The 25,290-nt window shown below is 39.6% G+C and overlaps 1 protein-coding gene across 7 annotated transcripts in view; it reads left to right on the plus strand.

The window, feature by feature from the left end:
• The window catches only part of TMEM245 (transmembrane protein 245), a 104,380-nt gene that overhangs the window by 67,048 nt on the left and 12,042 nt on the right, over positions 1–25,290 (plus strand). For 4 of the 7 annotated variants that reach the window (XM_055271563.2, XM_055271562.2, XM_063636144.1 and 1 more), the window contains 5 exons: positions 2,928–3,050; positions 3,192–3,337; positions 15,612–15,712; positions 17,355–17,529; positions 20,564–20,758. In XM_055271563.2, the coding sequence (XP_055127538.1) occupies positions 2,928–3,050; positions 3,192–3,337; positions 15,612–15,712; positions 17,355–17,529; positions 20,564–20,758 (740 nt within the window). The remainder of the gene's footprint in view (positions 1–2,927; positions 3,051–3,191; positions 3,338–15,611; positions 15,713–17,354; positions 17,530–20,563; positions 20,759–25,290) is intronic. The other 3 variants (XM_063636146.1, XM_063636147.1, XM_063636148.1) reach the window with 1 other exon arrangement.

Here is a 25,290-nt window from a genome sequence, read left to right on the forward strand (position 1 = left end):
CCACCGTTCATGACCACATTGCTTAGTTGGTTCAGTAAGTCTCTTGGGCTTTTTGTGTGTTTCATAATGAACTCTTTGTGACATTCCTCCAGTACTTACATTGCTATTGTTGATTAAACTGATACCAAACCTGGCTCATGTTTTCTACTTCTGAGTTAGGATCCTTTTTTTTCCCCCTCAAAGTCTTGCATTGTCACCCAGTCTGGAGTGCAGTGGCAAGATCTCAGCTCACTGCAACCTCCACCTCCTGGGTTCAAGAAATTTTTGTGCCTCAGCCTCCTGAGTAGTTGGGATTACAGGCATGCGCCACCACATTCAGCTAATTTTTTTGTATTGTTAGTAGACATGGGATTTCACCATGTTGGCCAGGCTGATCTCAAACTCCTGGCTTCAACTGATCTGCTCACCTTGGCCTCCCAAAGTGCTGGGATTACAGGTGTGAGCCATTGCAACCAGCCTGAGTTGGGATATATTTTGTCTCCATAAATCTATTTTGTTTTCAGAGTTTCATGGGCCTTGCTATTGTGCCTGCCTTTACCCATTTTCTCCTCTCTAAGCCTGGCATATAAATTAAAACTACTTTACTTTAAGGATTCAGTTAATATTCTAGAAATGTTTCTTCCTCTGTTTTCTCCAGTTGATTCCCTTTCTTTTTTTCTTTCAAATAGGAAAGGTTACTTTTTTGTTGTTGGAGACTACCAGTCTAAAATTAGTGTATTTAGTTAATTTCTTAAGAATTACCACAAGGTATTTTCTCTCAGTGCAACCCAGAAACTATTTAAATTTTTTTTTTTTTAATAAAAATTCCAAAATGACTGAAGCTGCAAAAAGAATGCTTGTCAAATCACAAGTAAAGGCATTGTCGGCTTGTTTCTTGGAACTGATGGCATTGTTCATTTATTCTTTATCCCACGAGGTCAAATAGTCAATCTTGCATATTTTTGTAGGCATTGTGAAGCATTTTCATGATTTTATGTAAGGAGTTTTTGTAAATGAAACCAGCCTGCCAGAGTTCTCTTATGAAACTGAGCTGAGGTTTGCAAGAAATGCCGAGGGCAACAAAATATGCCTTTATAAATGGTACATCTGAAGTAGGAAAGGAATGGAGAGGACTTTTCATAGAACAGATGGACATATGACAAAAACCAGAACTGCTGTTTTGGGAAGGGCACCAAAACAAAAATCAGATGTTGTGAGTTCTGCCCCACAACATTTAAGCTGTAAACTCTAGTTCCACTTACTAGCTTTGTGCCTTTGGGCAAGTTTTCTAAATATTTGTGAGCTTCAAATTATGTATCTGTAAAATAGAGATAATATCATCTGCATTTCTTCGTTCACGGCATTGTTGGGAGGTCTATGGAAGCATTTTAGAAATGGTAATGGGAGGTGTTTTTCTGGTCATTTTGCTTTTGTATTTTTCATTAAGAGGAAGGATAGTCCACTTGGGAAGAATAGAACAGATAATATAATAAGGGGATTTGAGATAGTAAATGAAATGTGCAGGTATGCTATAAATATTGTACCTCTCCTTTATTAATATTTAACATGTATAAGAAACCTTCCTCGTGATATCTGGTTCTAGTGAATGTGTAGGTGACAAATCAGCTGAACTCAGTAGACCTCAATATACTGGTCATTGCCTGTCTCAGGAAAGATTTTTGGCCTCAGAACACTGCTCTTGTCCCTGTCTGTTGATTGCTTTTCTTGTGATTTAATGAAGTCATTGAGGTGATGCTTTTTATATTTGTAGATAGCTCTAAGTTGGAAATGGCAAGGATGGGGGCTAGGCAGCCAGTAAAGCAAATACTGGAATTTCATGGCCTGCACTTAGGATCCTACAAGATAAATATAACCACAGGTTGTACTCTAGCATATTCCCCAGGAGGTAAAGTCATGGCGTGTGTCACATAATAATGTCTCTGTTAATGATGGGCCACATAATGCAGTCATGGTCCCATAAGATTATAATACTGTATTTTTACTGTACCTTTTAGATGTTTAGATATACAAATACCTGTATTGTGATTGCCTTTGGTATTCAGTACAGTAACATGCTACAAAGGTTTGTAGTTTAGGAGTAGTAGGTCGTATCTTATAGCCTATATGTGTGCTAGGCTTTACCATTTAGGTTTGTATCAGTACACTCTATGACGTTTGCAGGACGAAATTGCCTCATGACAAATTTCTCAGAATATATCTCCATAATTAAGTGATTCATGACTATATTTTTCTTTGCGATTTTTACATAATCTACAATGATATATGTGTGTGTGTGTGTGTGTGTGTGTGTGTGTGTATATACTTTTTTTTTTTTTGGGGACAGAGTTTGGCTCTTGCTGCCCAGGCTAGAGTGCGATGGTGGGGTCTCAGCTCACTGCAATCACTGCAACTCCTGCCTCCCAGGTTCAAGAGATTCTCCTGCCTCAGCCTCCCAAGTAGCTGGGATTACAAGCATGCACCACACCACACTTGGCTAATTTTGTATTTTTAGTAGAGACAGGGTTTTACTATGTTGGTCAGGCTGGTCTGGAACTCCTGAACTCAGGTGATCCACCTGCCTCAGCCTCCCAAAGTGCTGGGATTACAGGCATGAGCCACCATGCCCCACCAATTATATATACAATTTTTTAATCCCGTTTTTGAAATTTAGCATTTCATTGTAAAATATTTTCCCATGTTATAACAGCAATGTTTTTAATTGCTGTCTATATTATTTAGTGTGGATTTACTATTTTCTTTACTATTGATTATACAACTGTTTTTGGTTGATTTTTTTTTTTTTTTAATTTTCATTTGAAATAATCCTCCTCAGTTCTTAGCTTTTCAGTTCATGGTACTAAAACACTGTATTAAAAGCACGCTAGATGGCTGTAGAAACTTTTTTCATGAGGATTGCTTCTGATTATCAAGCTTTCCTTCCTGTTCAGATCTTGGAGTCTCTGTGGATCGTTATGAGCCGGAACGTGAGCCTGCTGTTCACCACTGTCACCACACTCTTGACCATCCTGTTCTACAGCGGGACAGCCCTTCTCAATTTTGTACTCTCTCTGGTGTGTCCACATAGATAAGTACACATCACATTTCCTTCCCTGTTAAAGCATATTTCTGGTTTCATTTGCAATTGCAGACGTCTGTCTTCCTATAGTTTCCAAATACGATTTTTTTAGGAGATATTTTCCTTTGTTTTGCAGATAATTTTCCTGACCACACTATTTTATCTATTAAGTTCCAGTGATGAGTACTACAAGCCAGTGAAGTGGGTCATAAGCCTGACTCCACTATCTCAGCCAGGTCCTTCTTCTAATATTATTGGCCAGTCTGTGGAAGAAGCTATCAGGTAAGGATAAGGTTTATGCTATTCTTATTTCTCCCAGAATTTTTTTTCCATGATAAGCCTGTTTTTTGTGATGAGCATCCTGATAACATTCAGTGCTAAACTCGTGAAGGACTCTGGTATCTTCAAGGTTTTCATCTCATTTTGAGAGGATAAATATGAACAGTGCAGTTGTTAATAAGCAAAAGATTCAGGCCAGGTACAGTGGCTCATGCCTGTAATTCCAGCAATTGAGATTGCTTGTGGCAGGAAGATTGCTTGAGGCCAGGAGTCTGAGACCAGCCTGGACAACATAGTGAGACCCTGTCTCTATAAAAAAATTAAAAAAATTATCTGGGCTTGGTGGCATGCACCTGTAACCCCAGTTACTTGGGAGGCCGAGGGTGGAGGCTCGCTTGAGGAACTTGAGGTTACAGTGAGCTGTGATCATGCCACTGTGCTCCAGCCTTGGTGACAGAGCAAGATCCTGTTTCTTTGTTTTTTGGAGATGGATTGCAGTGGTGTGATCTTGGCTCAGTGCAGTCTCTGCCTCCAGAGTTCAAGTGATTCTCCTCCCTCAGCCTCCCAAGTAGCTGGGATTACAGGCGTGCACCGCCACACCTGGTTAATTTTTGTATTTTTAGTAGAGACGAGGTTTCACCATGTTGGCCAGGCTGGTCTCAAACTCCTAACCTTAAGTGATCTGCCTGCCTTGGCCTCCCAAAATACTGGGATTACAGGCATGAGCCACCATGCCCGGCCAAGACCCTGTTTCTTAAAAAACAAAAAAACAGACCGGGCGCGGTGGCTCATACTTGTAATCCCAGCACTTTGGGAGGCTGAGGCAGGAGGATTGCTCGAGCTCAGAAATTTGACACAACCTGGGCAGCATAGTGACACCTTGTCTCTACTAAAAATAAAAAAGATTAGCCAGGCATGGTGGTGTGAAAGCTGTAGTCCCAGCTACTTAAGAGGCTGAGGTGGTAGGATTGCTTGAGCCTGGAAGATGGAGGCTGCAGTGAACTTGGTCACACCACTGCACTGCAGCCTAGGCAACAGAGTAAGACCCTATCTCAAAAACAAAACAAAATTTAACAATTCAAAGCAGTTTTGATAACCTTCTCTCAAACCTGTGATTTACAAAGATATAATGGTCTATCTCCATCAGCTTTCCATCAGCAGGATCTTAGACTAGCTCTTAGCATCATGTCAGTTGCTTAAGAAAACCCCCGCTTCCACCACCCCCATTTCCAACTTCTTTCAGAACCCTCTGCTGTCAGGAGTTCTAGCTTTGCTCCAGAAGGAGAGTAGGTGGACTTCCTGTTTCTCCTCTGTCCTACAGCCAAGCTGTGCCCTCTGCAAGGAGTAGGTTGGATACTGGAAATGCAGAATCGTTGTTTATCTCTTAAGTTATAGGCTCTGTATGCACTGGAGGTTCTGGCCAGAAACTGTTTCATTATGACTTCTGGCATCCATGTATTTACAGGCTTTGTTTCTGAATGAACTTCTTCAAATTTTCCTCCCTATAAGCTCTTTCCAGGTCGTTGGCTCTTGGCTTCCTTTATCTTTTCCTCTTCTTCATTTCTGGTAGGGAGGGCCCTTTTGCAGAGCAGGCCTCTCTCAGCCCCTCCTCTAACCCCTGTCATCATTCCTTATTAACAAGACTCAACTACATTTTTACTTCTTATGAATACATCTCAAATTAAACCCTCCTATTGTCCATTAGAGCTCCTTTTTCTAATATGTTGTTAACCAGGTGGTCTTAAGCATCTCTTGAATAGCGAATCTTTGGCTGGCATTTCTGTCTCCACATACTTTTAATAAATACCATTGTCTGGAACTAGTCTTCCACAGAAATCTTGATTTTTTTTTTTCTTTGATAATTGTACCTGATTGATCTTGGTATATTTTTTCACTGTGTTCATGTAAATAGCTAGAGAGAATCCCACTTCGATTGTTAGAAAACCTTCAAACAGGATGCATGCTCCTAAAATACAATGTCTGTAGAATTTTTGCTAAGTTCTCTCCCCTTTTCCTACTGGCAAGGCCCGGGTGAGGTCTTCACCAATACCTTGTTTCTGTGATTGGCTGTCAAGTGGGATTAAAAAAAAATGCTCTTAACCCCTGTATAGTGCCCTCAGGTATCCACACAGGGGCCATCTATAAAGATTCCAGATTTGGGAATATATTATCCAGTGTAACAGCATTTGGGGTGAAGCTGTTTCAAAGGAAGTACCAGCTATGGCTTCCCTCCAAAGTCCTATATGACCATTGACTATCATCTTTACTGCATAAATGAAATGATGAAAATTCTAGCAATAGATTATCTTTTGTTTATCTAGTGATATCTTTCTGACTCAAAAAAGCTTTTGCAAATGCTCTACCAAAAAGGAAAGCTAATCTTTCATCTTCCCAATAGGGTAAAGCTATTGGAGCAGCCATATGAAAGACTGGTAGGAATTCTCCGTCAGTGTGGCTTAAGCCAAGCTTTGCAGAAAAATATCTACCTTGTTCATAAAGAACTTCAAGAAAGGTGATGCTTCCATTTTCCTCAAGTAACCTTCATTGTTACTGACTCTTATTCTTAGAAAAATGTTTCTGTTTTCACATCACAGCTTTTGAATTTTCTTTCTTACAGCAGACCATCCTCTAAATGTCTGTCACTTTTTTTCATACCAAATATGCCACCTTTTTTGTTTTAAACTTAATTCTTAGATGTGGTGTTTGCCAGTCAGTGGTAAGTAAAGCCGTTTGTCACACCTAGGTTCAGCTGATTGAAAGCACATACTCTGTTACACCATGATGCCTTCTTTCAAGAGGAGCTTGTTAGGGAAGATCATGACTTATATTTGTGGACATAAGAGGGTGGCATTTAGAAATTCAGGTCTTTGGCTTAGGAGTGAATTTGAGTTTAGAAAGAGTGCTGTCATCTACAGGGATATGAGGAAATCGGTCTTTTACAAATTAGATTCGACTTACCTTCTTGGGAGTGCACACACTAATTATGTATTATAACAGTAGCTCATGTCTTGGTTCCATAGTATACTGGGATTTAAAAACCGTTTGTTTTATTATCACCTTATTTTAAATACAGAAAAAATTTTAGCAACCTTTGGTACCAGAACTATAATCTAATGGTTCTCAGAATTGATAGATTTTTATGAGTCTGATAAATATGGTACAGACTAAAGAACGGGTTATGGCCTGAGACATTTTTCTAACCAAAGCTATATCAAGTTGTGTAATTTTAAGGCTGTAATTCAAGGTGATTTTTTTTGCAGTTTAAGTTCCTAGGGCTGTTTATTTACTGGCTCAAATTCAAGACTTAAAATGTACAGATTTTATAGAGATTCCTCAGAAGACCTTTCTCCTGTGGGGAAGATGGTAGTGAGTTCTCTTTCTAAGAGCTCCTGTTGGATTTTTCATCCTGAAGGTTTGTGTTGAAGAGGCAGTATGTTTCTTCCTGGAAAAAGATTTTGAGGGAAAAATAAGTGGTTATGATTTATAATTTATAAATGACTATGAAAATATTGTAATGTCCTCAAAGTGCAGTTTAGCCTACAAATATCAGGGATACCAACTTTTATAAGCATCAGTCATTAATCATCATCTATGTTGCAGCTAAGTGTAAATCATTACATTCATTTATATGATTTGTGAATAAGTCAAAAGTGAAATTGAAATTGGGGGTGAATTGCATGACCAGACAGTGATAGTGTCTGTTCGTGAAGCTTTGCCTTCTGAAGTATGTGGCTGCTTTATGATCACTATCTCATTGAAGTTTTGAACCTTACTCATTATTTTGATTCTGAATAAGTATTCTTCTCAGTTGAATACATTTGCAATTGGGTTTTCATTTCATGAAGTTTTGAGTCAGTGGCATGCATCCTTTATCCCCAGACCATTTTCCTCTCTTTAGCAGCATGTTGTCTCCTGAATGTATACATCACACCCTTCCCTGATGCTCCCATTCTGCTTGCTCTGGTGGAGATATTGCACATTACTAAGTTGCATGTTGTCACGGCCTCAATGCAATTTAGTGTGTGTGATATTTTCACATGAGTGCATGCACACGGGTATGGCTCTTGCTTGCTGGGATTACAGCTTTTCAGTGCCAGTGGGTGGGTGTCCTCATGAATTAGATAAGAGAATGTGTATGCCATGCGATTCTCATTTGGAAAGTGAACATGCTTCCCACTGGTACCTCCCAATTTTGGAGAATTAAAAGTGTTTGGATTAAAAAAAGTCAGCATTGATCATTTAGTAAATCAGTGTTTCCATTTTTTACTTTGAGCAAATGAAATATTTATTACAAATTCTCATTAAGAGTATAAACAATATTTAAATGTATAAGGAAGAATGTAAAGCTGTAAGAAAATGTATTTTCATTTATTTGAAGAAATCTTTCCCAACACTGGAATAGAGAAGCAGAAATCTCTTATGCATATTTGGGGAAATTAAATTAACTGGAGTTCTTAAATAATAATCAAGACAGTAAAGGTATGCTTAACCTACCTGATGAAAGATTCATCTCATAAACTTAAGTTTCCAAGGTAAATTACCTTAAAAATGTTTCTTTTACTTTCTCATTGTGATGCTTCGAAAACTGCTAAATTCTTTAATGGGCTAATAATGGAAGTAGTTTTGAGATACAGGTTTACTATTTGCCTATGTAATTGAAACCAGCCCTTGTTATTTTTTTAGTTAGCATTAGAGTAAGCATCCACAATCACTAGGCATTGTCAAGGACACAAAGCCATGTATTACTGTATAAAAATATTGAATTAATATTTACTACTACCATAGCCTCCAGATGATCTAATGTGATGCTGTCATTGTATGTTTCTGTGTTTCACCACTGTTTTGGAGGGTGAGAATGGAAGAATTCCACGTAAGCAGCTCATGCCCTGTGCCCCTTCAGCAGCTCTCTAGGGCTTAATGCACAGTGTGGCTGTTCCCCTCAAGCTGGAAATCTAATGTCAGCCAGGTTGCTATATGACACCCTGTGGAGCTGGGTTTCCAGGGCAGATGAATCAAGAAAGGGAAGATGTCACCTCTCAAGGGAGGTTGGGGCTGGGAAGGGGTGGGTAGAGAGAGATTTGTTAAAGGATACAAAAATTACTTAGAAGGCATAAGTTCTAACGTTCTACAGCACTGTAGAATGACTGTAGTTCTACAATAAATTATATCGTTTCAAGTAGCTAGAAGGAAGATACAGAATGCTCCCAACAAAAGAAATGAGGCCAGGTATGGTGGCTCATGCCTCAAATCCCAGCACTTTGGGAGGCCGAGGCGGGCAGATCACCGAAGGTCAGGAGTTCAAGACCAGCCTGGCCAACATGGAGAAACCCCGTCTCCATTAAAAATACAAAAATTAGCTGGGCTTGGTGGCATGCGCCTGTAGTCCCAGCCACTCAGGAGGCTGAGGTAGGAGAATCGCTTGAACCCAGGTGGTGGAGGTTGCAGTGAGCTGTGATCATGCCAGTGCACTGCAGCCTGGGCGACAGAGTGAGACTCTATCTCAAAAAAAAAAAAAAAAAAACCGAAATGATAAATGATAAAGATGATGGATATGCCAATTACCCCTATCTGATTACTATACATTATATGTATTGAAACATTATTATGTACCCCATAAATATGTAGAGAGCAGTCAAGGGAGCTGGCAAGTACTTTTCCCACTGGTTATTGTATATACTGTGTCTCTAAAGGCTGCCTGGTCTCTCCCACTAGCTCACTTTCTGCTTGAGACATGCCATATTGCAGTGAGGCTAGAATACTGGGAAGGGGAATGACAGTCCTTTAGAAACAAGGGTGGTACCAGTGTAAGGAAATGTGGAGGAGGCAGAAATTCACTTTGGACTCTTCACTCCTCCTTCATTATTTTTCTTCTTCCTTAGACAGGTAATTCCTACTCAGCTGTGGTCTAAGGCCCTGTGTACACTGAATTTATAGAGCTTCTGGACTGGTTTGTTATTCTCCCCATCCCACTCCTTGCTTCAAATATCATTCCAGTAAAAGCAGGTCATCTGATTAAATCGTGAATTGTCTTGTTATTTTTTTCTTACTCAGTTTAGAAAAGTAGCAAGCACAGTCTGGTTTGTCAGAAAAGAGAGGGTTGAGAGCTAAAGTTAAGTATCAGGAAACATGTGAAAAAGTAAGTTTCATCCTAGAGTTTATAAAGGATGAAGATCAAGAGCTGGTTAGGAAGAGTTAACATTGTAAACAATCATTTGAAGTCAATTCAAGCTCCTGGTGCAGAGGAGTTATTATTATATATAGTTGTGTAAAGGAGGCATGGATATTCACACCTTTAGTGCCATACGGTATAAATATACAATAGGCTTTATTAGGGGAAAATCCTAGCTGAGAAAAAGCTGATGCTACCTAACTCGTGGAACTTTTATTCCACAGAGAGGTATGCTTAGGTGGGGCATAGCTGGATTGGATGCAGGATGGCCTACCTTCCAATAGACAGGAATCCTGCTCTGTAATAGTCTATATATAGTATGGGACAGGAGAACATCTCTAAGACTATGAGTAGGGAATAGGCCTTGTTAGAAAGCGGTGCCTCCAGCACAGTGGCTGGTGTGTCAGTCTCTTCTTCCATTGAGCCAAATCAGGTCCACCTGAGCTACCAAAAGGAGGGAGGAAAAGAACCTCCAGAGTCTTTGAATTTGATTCTCATCAACTACTGAGTGCTAGAGAGCTTGGAGTAAAATTAAAGAGCAACTGTCAATAATCTTTGAAGAATCACTGAAGAAAAAGGTCCCAGAAAACCAAGAAAAGGCAGATACTTTTTGAGACATAAAGGTGGAGAAAGCCTATATAGTCCATAAATACTAGACTGGTAAACTTGATATAAGTGTTCTGTCAATTTCTGCAGTAGGTGCTTGACCACATGGTTGTGAGCAGTTACAAAGGGAAGGGTAATGACCATTGGCACCATGGATTCACACAGCACAAGTCATACACGGTCACCTTTAGGGAAAGCTAGAAGTCCACATCTGTCGTGATTTTTGCAAGAGATTTGATGAACTGTATCATAATGTCTTTCATAGATAGTAAGACAGAGAAGTGCTTACTGAAATTGAGTATCCGAAAAATGTCGACTAACTGGTTTTATTTGACTTTGGGAGTAAATTATTCCTAGCAATCTCTGAATTTTAGGTTCCAAAGAACCCTAGAGATGAGTGATAATTATATGCTCAGTATTATAGGTTGTTTAAAGTAACCGAACCAAAACTTGCATATGCACAGCACATAACAGTGGTTGTGTGTACATCTGTAGTCCTAGTTACTTGGGAGGCTGAGGCGGGAGGATCACTTGAGCCTGGGAGGTGGAGGTTGCAATGAGCCAAGATTGCACCACTGCACTCCAGCCTGGGTGACAGATTGACACCCAGTCTCAAAAAAAAAAAAAAAAATTGTCAACTATACCTTTATTTATTTATTTATTTATTTTATTTTATTTTTTTATTTTTTATTATTATACTTTAGGTTTTAGGGTACATGTGCACAGTGTGCAGTTTTGTTACATATGTATCCATGTGCCATGTTGTTTTGCAGCAATATAACTTGTCATTTAGCATTAGGTACCTTTATTTATTTTTAATGAAAGAAGAAAAACAAGTTAAAAAAAAGTCCTATAAGAGGGAGGAAGTTCTGGAATTAATGATGATAGTTGCACAAATTGTGATCATACTAAAAACCACTGAATTATATACATTAAAATGATGGAATTTATGTTATATGAGCTTCATCTCAATAAAAAAAATTTATTAGAAAACAAAGGCAGGAGAGTCAGAATGAAGGAGACATGTGGACAGAAGCAGAGCTCAGAGATGGAGCGAGATTGGAGGATGCCACACTACTGGTCTGAAAGATAGAAGATGGGGCCATGAGCCAAGGAATGAAGGCAGCCTTTAAAAACTGGAAAAGGCTAGTCCAAGTGTGGTCGTATTTACAGCTAAATGATCACAACCAGTTACAGATTGCTGTGTTCCCTCTCTACTCTCACTGCTTTACTTGGCTAGCCTAAAAAAAAAAACTACTAAAAAAGAAGAGAAAACAGATTCTCCCTTAAATCCTCCAAAAAGAATGTGGCATCTAGGTTTTAGGACTTCTGAATTATAAGATAAAAAGTATGTTTTAAGCCAATTGAGTTTAGGGTAATTTATTACAGCTGCAACAGGAAACTAACACAACCTACTACATGCCAAGTACAGTTATGCGCTGTGCACATGCAGGTAGCATACCAGAAAGTTTTGGTTTGGTTATTTTAAATTGTAAGGTTAAATAACCTATAATACTGGGCATATAATTATCATTTATCTCCAGAGTTCTTTGGAAACTAAAATTCAGAGGTTGCTAGGAATAATTTACTCCCAAAGTCAAATAAAAAACTTCATCTGGCATATGACTAATGGCACGCACTATGCCTGGCTGATTGTTTGTAGTTATAGTAGAGATGGGGTTTTACCTGTTGCCCAGGTTGGTCTTGAACTCCTGGGCTTAAGCGATCCACCTGCTTCGGCCTCTGACAGTGTTAGGATTAAAGGTGTGAGCTACTGCAACCAGCCAGGCAACAAATAAAAATGCTATATATTTATAGTTTGTAATAAAATGTTACATTGTGAAATGGTTAAATCAAGCTAATTAATATATTCGTTACTTCACATACCATTTTTGTTGTGAGAACATTTAAGTGGTACTCTTAGCAGTTTTCAAGTATACAGTGAATTATTATTAACTGTAGTCACCATGCTGTACAATAGATCTACTGAACTTATTCATCCTAACTGAAACTTTGTACCCTTTGACCATCTCTCAGGCCCTGGGAGGCTGAGGTGGGAGGATCACTTGAGCCCGGGAGGTGGAGCTTGCAATGAGCCAAGATTGCACCACTGCACTCCAGCCTGGGCGGCAGATTGACACCCAGTCTCAAAAAGAAAAAAAAAAAAAAAAAAAAAAAATTTGTAGGATGGCAACCACATCCTACTCTCTACTTCTATGAGTTCAACTCTTAGATTCCACATGTAGTATTTGTCTATCTGTGCTGTGCCTGGCTTATTTAACTTAGCATAATGTCCTCCAGGATCATCTACATTGTCGCAAATGACAGGATTTCCTTCTTTTGCGGGGGCTGAATAGTATTTCCTTGTGCACACACCACATTTTCTACTAATAGCCACTGCTTATTGAGCATCTACTGTGCACTAGGTCAGTTACTAGGAGCTTCAGATGCATTGTCATTTAGCTTTTCATGAGTTGAATTGTTCTTCCTGCCAGCATCCACTCACATAAAACTGTGAGGTTTAACCTCATACCTTGAGGAGATATGCGGTGAGGTAGGAGGCACTGGCTTCTGGGTTGGTGTCTGTGGACTATCAGTTTTTTCGGAATTGAGAGATTAAAGCTAGTATTAGTTATAAAGTTAAATAGATACCGTATGACCCAGTATCTCCACTCCTAGGTATTTACAGATGAGAAGTGAAAGCACATGTCCACAAAGACTTGTACACAAATGTTCATAGCAGCATTATTCATAATACCCTCAAACTGGAAACACCTCAAATGCCCATCAACTGGTGAATGGATAAGCAAGTTGTAGTAGATCTACATAATGGAATACTACTCAGTAATAAAAAGGAACAAACTATTGATATACTCAACAATGTTGGTGAAGCTCAAAAGCATTATGCTAGGTGAAAGAAACACCAAAAGCTACACGACAACGTGGATGTACTCAGCGCTATTGAGCTGCACACTCAAAATGATTCAGATGCTAAATATTGTGCCATGGATATACTGCCACAATTTAATACAAAGCTATATAATGTATGGTTGTGTTTACATGAAATTCTAGAAAAGGCAGAATTATAGTGACAGCATATCTAGTGGCCATCAGAGGCCAGAGTTTAGGGAGGGTTTGACTATAGAAGGGCATGAGGGAATTTTTTGGGGTGATGGAAATATTCTACATCTTGATTGTAATGGTTATAGAATGTATATATTTGTGCAAATTACTGAATTGAATGCTTAAAATTGATGGGTTTTATTATTTGTAAATCATAGTTTAATAAAGCTGATATAAAAAAGAAGAAAAAGTTGCTAGGAATTTGAGGGAGTTAAATTCTATTTTCTGGTAAATTGTAAGAGGATTTTTCTCTGCTGTTTTATTTATAAAACTTGTGTGCCAGATCACAAGTAATGAGGTAGAGGGGAATATATTGTCTTTTCATCCCTCACTAGGTTACATGAATATGTTTAATAACTGCAAACAATATATAGTGTATTTAAAAGTTGCCTTGAGAACATTACCAGCAACCAGTATTCTCAGCAGTGAAAGAAAGAAGACAGCTGTCTTCTCCACATGGTCCTTACTGGTTTGAGCCTTGGTTACTTGCCACCCAGAGGGATGATTGAGTTGCAATATTCTGTTGCACCTTTGATGTCAACTTATTTTTGGCTTAAAATTTTTTAAATAACATAAGGTTAAAGAAAGGATCTATCTTTTCCTCATTGACCTCCCTAGTTCTAGACAAATTCTATACTTTTTTCCTTTCTTTTTCTCTGTGGTCAATTATGTCATTATTCCCTGCCCTTCAAAACCTACCTTCTCCCTTGGTCTCTGGGAATACTGCACTCTAGTGATTTTCCTCCTACTACGGAAATGATTTCATTACCTCTCTGGCTGGTATTTCTTTGTCTTTAGGTCCTTTATGAAAACACAACCTGTTGCCCTATTTTCTCTCCACTTGCCCTTTTAGGATGTCCTATACTCTTCTGTAATTATTCTGGGATGTCTCAGATGTCTTGTTCTGAATTTTCTGTTAAGCCTTGTCTCTTATTTCAGCTACCTCTAGGGTATTTTCATCATCCTTTTTGAGTTCCTGTTGCTCATACTAAACAAACTCCCCTTTTCTTGCATGCCTCTTCCATTCTGGCCTTCTCCGTGACTTTGAGACACTGCTATTCTTTCCCCTTCAGGTTTAAAACCTGAAGCTCTGTTGTTTTCTTTTTGCTCTGTCCTCTCTGTTTAGTTGTTGAGCAGATCCTAGGTATTTTCTTTGGGGTTTTTCACTTCCTTTTGGTATTTTTGATACCACTTTATTCTGGGTTCTTGTTGCAGAGTCATATGGCTCCTTTAAGACATTCTCTAGTGAAAGCCATTGGTCAGGATGACAAAGCAGGTTTTACAATTGGGGAGCCATTCTGCCCCTGGATCCATGTCCCAGAATACTACTAAATGATTAAATCACTAGATTACAGGGTTTCACTTTGCTCCTAACGGTATACCTCTTGAGATGCTTTAGAAAAGCTTGGTGTTTCCTTTTGCATGTACAAGGTCACCTTTGCCGCTAACATCTTCTTTTTCAACTACAGCTTTTCTTGTAGTGAACATATGAGGGTGCTTTCCCTGCACCCCTCTGCACCGCCCCATAGAGTCCAGGTTTTTATGATTTTGTGCTGCCTTGAGATTACTTACGGGTTGCCGCCTTTGTGCTCTCTGAACAGTTCCTTATTTCACCTCCGTACAGTGCTGCCTTACTAATCTTCCAACTGAAAAGCACAGAGCACCTGACATTGCAGATTTTCATGTATTGAATTCCTATATTAGTCACCAAATATATGTGTCTGTTTTTATCTCTCTTATATTTTCCTCTCTGATTTTACTTTGGAGTTAGGAATATTTTTTTTTCCACAAATTCTCTCCCAGTGACCTACATTCTTTGATAGCATTTGTAAGAGATGTTACTTTGTAGGCTTAGTTGCATAGTTTAAGAAACAGGAAGATTTTGTTAAAGAAAAGAAAGATGGTGAAATACAAATTACACTATCCCTTGTTGGCTCTTTCCAAAAGGGGAGGACTGGCCATAGCCTGGGTTTCTTAGAGTTTAACTGTATTCTTGGAAACATGTTATTCACACTTAATTTTCTTTCCATTTGTTTTGGTGGTGAAATACCTGCTTCAGAGTGAAAAGTTGATGAATTATTTCAGAGAATAGGGTATTTTAAGGTGTTTCAGTTATTTTTTTCGTCAGAAATTTAAGGAATAGTTAGTAAACATATTTCCAAATAAAACATGTTTCATATTACATAAACAATAACTTAGTAAATGTATTTAAAGTAAGGTGTTTATGTTTCTTTGAAATAAAATGAAAACAGCATTCTCAGGCCAGCAGAAAAACTGAAGCTATTACTTGATTTGGAATCAAGTGGCCACGTGATTTTTCTGAATCACGATATGACACTGTGTTTATTTACTCTTTCTTTTTATCTTTGGACATTCCAGAGGGGTGTTTGATGCTTCCCTCAAAATGGCTGGCTTCTATGGATTGTACACCTGGCTGACTCATACTATATTTGGCATCAATATTGTCTTCATACCATCAGGTAACAACCATATTATACCTTCCACTGTTCCCTATTTAAGGAAAGTTAAGCCATTTTACATATATCTAGGAAATGTCTACTTCCTCAAGTTGAGAAAACTAAATTTTTTGGCTTGAGATCGAATCTAGTCCACATTAGGAACAGAAATATGATTTGTAATGTGTTTGTTTATTGCCGTATCCTCAGCAGCTGGAACTATACCCAACACATAGAAAAAATTGCTGTATTAGTCTGTTCTCTCACTGCTATAAAGAAATATCTGAGATGAGGTAATTTATAAAGAAGAGGTTTAATTGGCTCACAGTTCTGCAGGCTGTACTGGAAGGAAGCATAGTGGCTCCTGCTTTGGGGGAGGCCTGAGGAAACTTATAATAGTGGTGTAAAGTGAGGGGGAAGCAGGCATGTCTTACATGGCCGGAGCAGGAGGAAGAGAGGGGAGAGGTGCTCCCACAGTTTTAAACAACCAGATCTCACGATAACCCACTCACTCACTATCATGAGAACAGCACCTAGGGGTGAAATCTGCCCCCCATGATCCAATCACCTCCTACCAGGTTTTACCTCCAACACTGGGGATTACAATTTGACATGGGATTTTGGTGGGGACACAGATCCAAACCCGTATCAGTTGCCCTACATGTTTGTTAAATGAATGAATGTTCTAGCACTTAGCATAACACCCAGGAAATAATTGGCTCTCAGTAATGTTTGAATTGAACTGATTGGCAGGGAACAATGTGTTGTCAAAATAGCTTTGGCCATGAGGGATTACATCCCAGGGCAAGATGAATGCTTCTGAGGGCACATAAGCTGCCTCCATACCTCTTAAGATCTGTTGTGGTGGTTCTTCTACTTTTCCTTCCTTTATTTCTATGGCTGCTTGTTTTCCTAAATATCTCTGCCTTCCACATTTGCCTCTACAACATCCCCCCCTTTCCGTATTTGTCTGTGCTTCCTTCTACATTTTCGAGTTCATTCACGTTCTTCCCTACTGTGATGTCCACAAACCTACCGTCTGACCCGCAAGCACCCTGTGAGGCGGGGTGGCAGACTTGTCATATAGATGAGAGACCAGTTTTCCAAGGTCACATACCTGGCTTCTGGTAGGACCGGGACTAGAAGCTACATCTGCTTTACTCTTAACTTGGAGAGAAGCCAGATGCAGGACGAGTGCTTGAACATACTGCTCTGGAAGGGAATGACCTTGAAGCAGGGTCCTTCAACTCAGGACTTTTTCTGTTTATTTTTATTATGCTGAGGTTTAGAAACTAATTTCTGATTGGGCTTTGGACTCAGTACAAGTTTTGACATATGTTCTGTAGGTGTATTTATAGGACCATATATTAATTGTTGATTAAGAGTAACAGCTACAGAACCCTCGAATTTTACTGCTTAAGAAGAGACCCATAAATAAGACACACACTTAGAAAGATTTTTAGTATCACATTTTAAGATACTGAGCCTTAGCTAGAAAATTCAGTTAGATAGGGCATATCATTTCCCTAATATTTGAGTTTGTGAGTATTTATTTAACTTGTTTTGTTGGAAATTGTTGAGGAGGAGGAGCTACTGCTTAGATTCTTTTGCTTTGTTAGTGTTTTACTGATGATGTTAAGTTGCTTTTCTTTTACTCTTTTTTCAGCGTTAGCAGCAATCCTTGGAGCAGTGCCATTCCTGGGGACATACTGGGCAGCAGTACCTGCAGTTCTTGACCTGTGGCTGACACAAGGGTTAGGATGCAAGGCCATTTTACTGTTGATGTTTCATCTCTTGCCAACATACTTTGTAGATACTGCAATCTACTCTGACATATCAGGGTAAGTAAGCCACAGAATTTCTTAAGTTATTAGTGAATCATCCAGGCATTTCTGTTATTTTTTTTTTTAAAGGAGGATTTTTTTTCCCCTGGGGTTATACAAAAGACCTGGCAGTAGGAGTTTTCAGTGAAATAGCCTTTTGTGTTCCCACAAATGAAATTTTCATTTAAAATAATATTGTTTACAAGGCATGATATTTTGGGGCTTTTTTTTTTTTTTTAGTTGTTGTTGCCCCAGAGTTCCAGAGCAACTTTTTTTTTTTTTTTTGAGACAATGTGTCTTTCACTCAGACTGCTGGAGTGCAGGGTGCAGTCATGGCTCATTGCAGCCTTGAACCTTGAACTCCTGGGCTCAAGCAATCCTCCTGCCTTGAACTTCCCAAGGCATTGGGATTACAGGAATGAACCACCATTCCCAGCCAATATTTTCTTATTACATACGTAATATTTATAATATTAATATATGATGTCCTGGGTTAAAACCAAATTGTGAATAATTTTCTCTTGATTTAGTGACATTTAACCTAGAAAAGAATTATGACCAGATGTACTTCAAATATTTTAAGTACAGTGAACAGTTAATGATTATTTTTATCTCTTCTTTGGTTTTGGAGAAAATGTTGTTAGATTGTATGTCTGAGGATATCCATGTGAAACCAAATCTCAGCAAGTTAATTTCTGGCAAGCAGAGCTCTCTAAAGGTATAATTGGAATGGTTCTATGATAAATACAGGTTAAATCTAAGTCAGAATCAACACTTTAGCCATATAATACAATAAATAAATGTCTTTTTTTATAGGTTTTGACATCTCTTTTAGAGATTGCGTTAAGTAAATCAAGCCAGTTAGTTCTCAGTCACATTAAAACTTGAGAGAGAAAATTAAAAAGCTGAACATCATAGTGTGGTTAACTAGTGTGTCACAGTTGATATTTGAGCAGGAATAAGTATGATTTATACTTAAGTGCTTTTATTTCTTTAAACTTTGCTGTAAATTTTATATTAAGGTTTACAACTGGAATTAAATAAATACTGTCTTTTTTTTTTTTTTTTTGAGACAGAGTCTCCCTCTGTCACCCAGGCTGGAGTGCAGTGGTGCAATCTTGCCTCACTGCAACCTTCGCCTCCCAGGTTCAAGCCATTCTCCTGCCTCAGCCTCCTGAGTAGCTGGGATTACAGGTGTGCACCACCACACCTGGCTAATTTTTGTATTTTTACTAGAGACGGGGTTTCTCACCATGTTGATCAGGCTGATCTTGAACTCCTGACCTCAAGTGATCCGCCTGCCTCGGCCTCCCAAACTGCTGGAATTACAGGCATGAGCCACGATGCGCGGCCTAAAATACTGTCTTTAAACGTTGTCATTGGGAAATGAAAGGTTTGGCATAAATTGTTTTATTTTTTAATAGGTTAAGCTTTTTTTTTTTTTTTTTTTTTTTTTTTTTTTTTTTTTTTTTTTTTTTTTTTTTTGAGACAGAGTCTCGCTCTGTCGCCTGGGCTGGAGTGCAGTGGCGCAATCTCGGCTCACTGCAAGCTCCGCCTCCCGGGTTCACGCCATTCTCCTGCCTCAGCCTCCGAGTAGCTGGGACTACAGGCGCCCGCCACCGCGCCCGGCTAATTTTTTGTATTTTTTAGTAGAGACGGGGTTTCACCGTGGTCTCGATCTCCTGACCTCGTGATCCGCCCGCCTTGGCCTCCCAAAGTGCTGGGATTACAAGCGTGAGCCACCGCGCCCGGCCTTAGGTTAAGCTTTTATTCATAAACTCCCACACTTTTTTTTTTTAAAAAAGGCTTTAAGGCTGAACATAGTGGCTGAAGCCTATAATCCGACCACTTTGAGAGGCCGAGGTGGGTGGATCACTTGAGCCCAGGAACTCAAGACCAGCCTGGGAAACATGGTGAAACCCCTTCTCCACAAAAATATAAAGATTAGTTTGGTGTGGTGGCACATGCCTGTAGTCCCAGCTACTCAGGAGGCTGAGGTAGGAAGATCACTTGAGTCTGGGAGGTCAAGACTGTAGTAAGCCGTGATTGTGGCACTGCACTCCAGCCTGGGTGATGGAGCGGGAAAAAAAGCTTTAAGCATTTTTGATAGTTTTCCTTGAATGTGTTGTTCAGGGAAGAAGTTTACTTAGCAAACATGGAATACTGCCCCAAATCATTTTTTTGGAATGAGAAAGACAAACACATTATGAATATAATTTGTTGGTTTCCTGAAGACTGGTTCTCCACAAGTCTTACTTTGATTTAACTGTAATATAGAACATCTTTCCACGATATTTAGTTATTTGCCCCTCACTGAATTGTTCTTCTCATCTATGTTTAAAACTAGAAAGAAACAGAATGTGACTTATTTCCCAGTCCTTCTGATGTCAGTGATCCTTTCTTGTCATTATCAATGTGCTGTGCTACTATGTTCTATTTTATTTCATTCCACTTACGTAAGTAATATTGTAATAAGCTGGAGGGCATTTGTGATTCTCCTGTGAAATAGAAATCTTGGGCTTTGTGACAGATATTTTCCTCAGGAGGCCTTTTATCATTACCTGTGTTAAAAACTATATTTTAGGAGGTTGCCAAAAGTCTGACCTGTCAGTAACAGGGATGCTATTGTCGTTGTTGTCGTCGTATAAAAGCATAATTAACTGAATTACATGCTAAATTGTGCTCACTTAATTATCCTTGATGGAGGTAAACTTAACAGGTGACTCCTAACCAGTCCTAAGCCAACATTAACCCATCATAGGCAGGCACCTGTAATGGGTATAAAATATCTGTTAACATTGCTGACTTTATTCTTTCATTCCTGGAGCTATAAAAAGAGGCAGATGCCACCCATAGGAAAAAAAATTGTTGCATCTCAATATTATTGCAGTCAGTGTTCAATTGTATACATCGAGATGATCTAAAGAAAGATCTAAGGAAAGCTGATAATATGCTAAAAAGCATAGTGTATTAAAGAATGCACATTGTATTAGAAATGTATTTCAGATTTACTCCAGTTTTGGTTTGTTAAAGGTCGTGCTCTTTATTCCAGAGGTGGCCATCCTTACCTGACAGGCTTGGCAGTGGCCGGTGGAGCATACTACCTAGGCCTGGAAGGAGCAATCATCGGTCCTATTCTTCTCTGCATACTTGTGGTTGCTTCCAATATCTATAGTGCCATGCTAGTGAGTCCCACAAATTCAGTGCCCACGCCAAACCAGACCCCATGGCCTGCTCAGCCTCAGCGGTGAGTTAAAGCAGAATAATCATAAGCTGTGTTTATACATTGAACTGTCCTGTCTCTGTATTTGATAAGTAGCTTCATCCAGACTTGTCAGGATAAAGGTATTTGAGTACCAATGCTGTGATAAAGGTTGCAGAAGACACTAAGTAAATACACATCGTTGGCAGAGTTTTGGGTTTCATATACCAAGAAAATTTAAAACCTATATTGGGGCTGGGAGCAGTGGCTCACGTCTGTAATCCCAGCACTTTGGGAGGCCAAGGCGGGTGGATCACCTGAGGTCAGGAGTTCGAGACCAGCCTGGCCAACATGGCGAAACCCCATCTCTACTAAAAATACAAAAATTAGCCAGGTGTGGTGGCATCCGCCTGTGATCCCAGCTGCTTGGGAGGCTGAGGCAAAAGAATTGCTTGAATCCAGGAGGCGGAGGCTGCGGTGAGCCCAGATTGTGCCACTGGACTCCAGTCTGGGCAACAGAATGAGACTCTGTCTCAAAAAAAAAAAAAAAAAAAAAAAAGACCTATATTGGGTGAGAATTGTTAATGTCATGAAAAGCCAAAAATAAATTTAAAAAATCTAATACCATGTGGGACATGGTGTACCAGACTGAAAGAGACTCAAGAAATGGGACAACCAGGCCAGATGCGGTGGCTCATGCCTGTAATCCCAGCACTTTGGGAGGCCAAAGTGGGCAAATCACCTGAGGTCAGGAGTTTGAGACCAGCCTGGCCAACATGGTAAAACCCCATCTCTACTAAAAATACCCCAGAAATTAGTCAGATGTGGTGGCAGGTGCCTGTAATCCCAGCTACTCGGGAGGCTGAGGCAGGAGAATTGCTTGAACCTGGGAGGCAGAGGTTGCAGTGAGCCAAGATCATGCCATTGGATTCCAGCCTGGGTGACAGAGCGAGACTGTCTCAGAACAAATGCAGTAAAGTCTCTGAGTTAGAGCTGGTTAGGGGGCCATTTTAGCCAATGCGTGATCCTTAGTTGATAGCAGGGGAAAATCAGTTTTTCCAAAAGAATAAAAGGAGAGGTGCTTCAGTGATTTTGACAAGGGCCTTCCCAGTTTTGTGGTAGTGACACTATGGTATCCTTTTCTGCCTTTCCCTTTTAAAGACAAGTGCTCAGATACCTGAGAAGCCAGTGGTGCTCGAAAGCAACAGAATGCACTTGCTAACTTGAGGCTCTGTTCCATGGGCTCACCAAACACAAAGAAAAAAGATAATTGATCAATATTTTGCTGTTATTTTGAGAAAAACTTAATGATTTCCAGTTACTAAAGCAAGAGTTAGTATTTAAGGCAAAATGAAAGCAACTTAAATGAATTCTTTTAGAAGTAATAAACCTTTTTAACCCTTTCTCCTTCTAAAAGTACAAAATGCTTATGTGGTATGGTGGAGTAGAAAAAGATAATGTGAGGACCCACATAGCCTTTGTCTTTCAAAGTTACTCATGCATGTAGTTTAAAGAGTGAAATTTCTACAAAACTCAGTGAAAAATAAGGACTTTGCCTTCTCCCTCTTCTTCCTTTTTCTAAGAGGAACCACTTTTTGACCCTATATTATTTTGATATTTACCTCCATATCTTGAAATGACATGTTTATTTCTGATGTGGTCATGTATAGGCATCATCTAATAACTTCCCACTTGGAAGGGTAGAAGTTAGCTTTCACTACCCATTCCCCCAAAACAAACGGTGATACTGGTTAGATCAGTATTCAGGTTTTACATTATTATGACTTTAAATTATATTCATATTTGAGCCTTGTCATATATTCTAATATTTCTTTACCCATACGACTTTTGCTTTCTCTTGAGTTAATAACGATACTGGTTTTTGTTTGCTTTGCTTTCCATGTACTTGTAACTAATCCCATCTCAAGCTCTGCACCAGGCACTCACCTCTCCACATGGTATGTTCAGTTGCACCAGGCATAACTGTTCGTCTGAAGAAGACTCTCCTAAGTGCCCTGGTCTGCTCCAATGGAGTGCTGTCCTTTTGGCTTGCTGTTCAGCTGTCACCTTGGGTATTCCCTCAACTCTCCCTTGCATTGGAATCCTTATTTCTTATACCCTATATAATTTTCTTTCTTGATTTATTCCTTTTTGGTGGAGCACATCCTCTTATAGATTTTTGGGAAAATATGCATAGGAGGTAAATTTTGAGGGATGATGCGTGTCTGAAAAAGCTTTTCCTAATGTCAAACTTAATCTGATAGCTTTCCTATGTAGAGAATTCTATGCTTGAAATTTTTTCTTTAACATTTCTTTATTTCTTCATTGTTTTCTAGATTCCAGGATTGTTGTTAAAAGTCTGAAGCAATTTTTATTATTGATTCTTGTTAATTCAACTGTTTGAAGACATATAAGATCTTTTTGTTTACCTACGTTTTTTGTCCTGATGGGCACTTGCTAAGACCTTTAAAAGTGAAAACGTGTGTTCTGGTGTTCTGACATTTTTCTTGAGTTGTTTCATGATTTCCTTTTCTTCTTTCAGAAATTTATTTTATTTTGACTTTGACCCTCATGGACTGGGCATTTCACATTTTAAATCCTTTCTCTCTTTTTTCACTTGTGTCTTTTTGGCTCCATTTTCTGGGTGATTTCTTCAACTTTATCTTGTAGCTTTACTATAGAGGTTTCCATTTCTACTTGCACATTTTTTTCAGTTTCCTTTATTGAGGTATTATTTCCTTAGAGTAAAATGTAGCTTTTTAGCATACAGGTTTATATTTTGTATGACAGGTAACAAATTGCACATGTTTAGCAGCTTAACGTACATTTACGATACAGCTTCTGTGGGTCAGGAGTTCAGGCAAAACTTGGTTGGGTCCTCTGCTTAGGACCTGAAAATCTGCAGTCAGAGTTGAGGTTTCATCTGTGGATTGGGGTTCTCTTTCAAGCGGTCCTGTTGTTGGCATAATTCATTTCCTTGTAGTTGTATAACTGAGGCTCATGGCTCCTAGAGGCTGCCTCTCTTCATAGGCAGCTGGTAATCTGGGTTTTTGCTTCTTTAGGCCAGCAGGAGAGTATTTTTCTAACTTCGATCTCTGACCCCTAGACTTTTTAAAAGAAGAGCTCACCTGATTAGATCCAGCCCACCCAGCATGATCTCTCTCTTTTTTTCTAAGTCAGCTAATGAGGGACATTTATTACATCTGTAAAATCCATCCACCTTTGCCATACATGTTGAGCATCCCAAATCCCAAATCGGAAACTCACCAGAATCAGAAATTTTTTTAATGCAAACATGATGCTCAAAGAAAGTGTTCGTTGGAGCATTTTGGATTTTTTTTTTTTTTTTTTTTTTTTTTGAGACGGAGTCTCATTCTGTCACCTAGGCTGGTGTGCAGTGGCATGATCTCGGCTCACTACAACCTTTGCTTCCCAGATTCAAATGATTCTCCCACCTCAGCTTCCCGAGTAGTGGGGACTACAGGTAGGTACATGCCACTACACCCGGCTAATTTTTGTATTTTTAGTAGAGACCAGGTTTCTCCATGTTTGCCAGGCTGGTCTCGAACTCCTGACCTCAGGTGATCTGCCCTCCTCAGCCTCCCAAAGTGCTGGGATTACAGGCATGAGCCACTGCGCCTGGCCAGCATTTTGGATTTTGGATTCTTGGATTTGGGGTTAGTATAATGTAAATATTCCAAGATGCAAAAAAGATGTGAATCACTTCTGGTCCCAAGCATTTCAGATAAAGGACACTAACCTTTATTAACAGAACCACAATATCAGGTATTGAAGGTGTTTGGCTGTTGGCTCATGTTAAGAATGAGACATGGCCGGGCGCGGTGGGTCACGCCTGTAATCCCAGCACTTTGGGAGGCTGAGGTGGGTGGATCACCTGAGGTCAGGAGTTCAAGACCAGCCTGGCCAACATGGTAAAACCCCGTCTCTACTACAAATACAAAAATTAGTCAGGCATGGTGGCATAAGCCTGTAATCCCAGCTACTCGGGAGACTGAGGCAGGAGAATCACTTGAACCCGGGAGGTGGATGTTGCAGTGAGCAGAGATTGCACTACTGCACATCGCACCACTGCACTGCAGCCTGGGCAACAGAGCGAGACTCTGTCTCAAAAAAAAAAAAAAAAAAAGAGTGAGACACTCAGAAACTGTGGTGGATTATGATATGTGTTACCATAATATGATGTGGCAGGGCCACTGCTTTGTCCAGCCCTTAATGTCAGTGATTTTGGTCCCCTTTTTGGGCTTGTATATTCCTCAAAGAAAGAGCTTCTAATCTCCTGGCTAGAGACTAAAAGCCCGGCTGCCAGCCTCCTGGGAGCCAGGAGGAGGAAAGGGTCTGGACAGCCTTCAAGATGTAAACATCCACTTAATCTCCCAGTGTTGGGATGGATGCCCACCCTCATTTCTGCCTGTTGTGCACTAGTTCAGAGACTTTTTGTTTTACCTTCTCCAGAGGGGAAAATACCTCTAGTTTTCTGCCAAGGAGGGGAGAGGGTGGAGTCAGCTGCTTGGCTGGGGTGGGAGGTGGGGTGAGGATATCAGAGGGTGTTGTCTTAC

The sequence above is a fragment of the Symphalangus syndactylus genome, chromosome 3 (assembly GCF_028878055.3).
Source record: "Symphalangus syndactylus isolate Jambi chromosome 3, NHGRI_mSymSyn1-v2.1_pri, whole genome shotgun sequence".
NCBI classification, from domain to species: Eukaryota; Metazoa; Chordata; class Mammalia; order Primates; family Hylobatidae; genus Symphalangus; species Symphalangus syndactylus.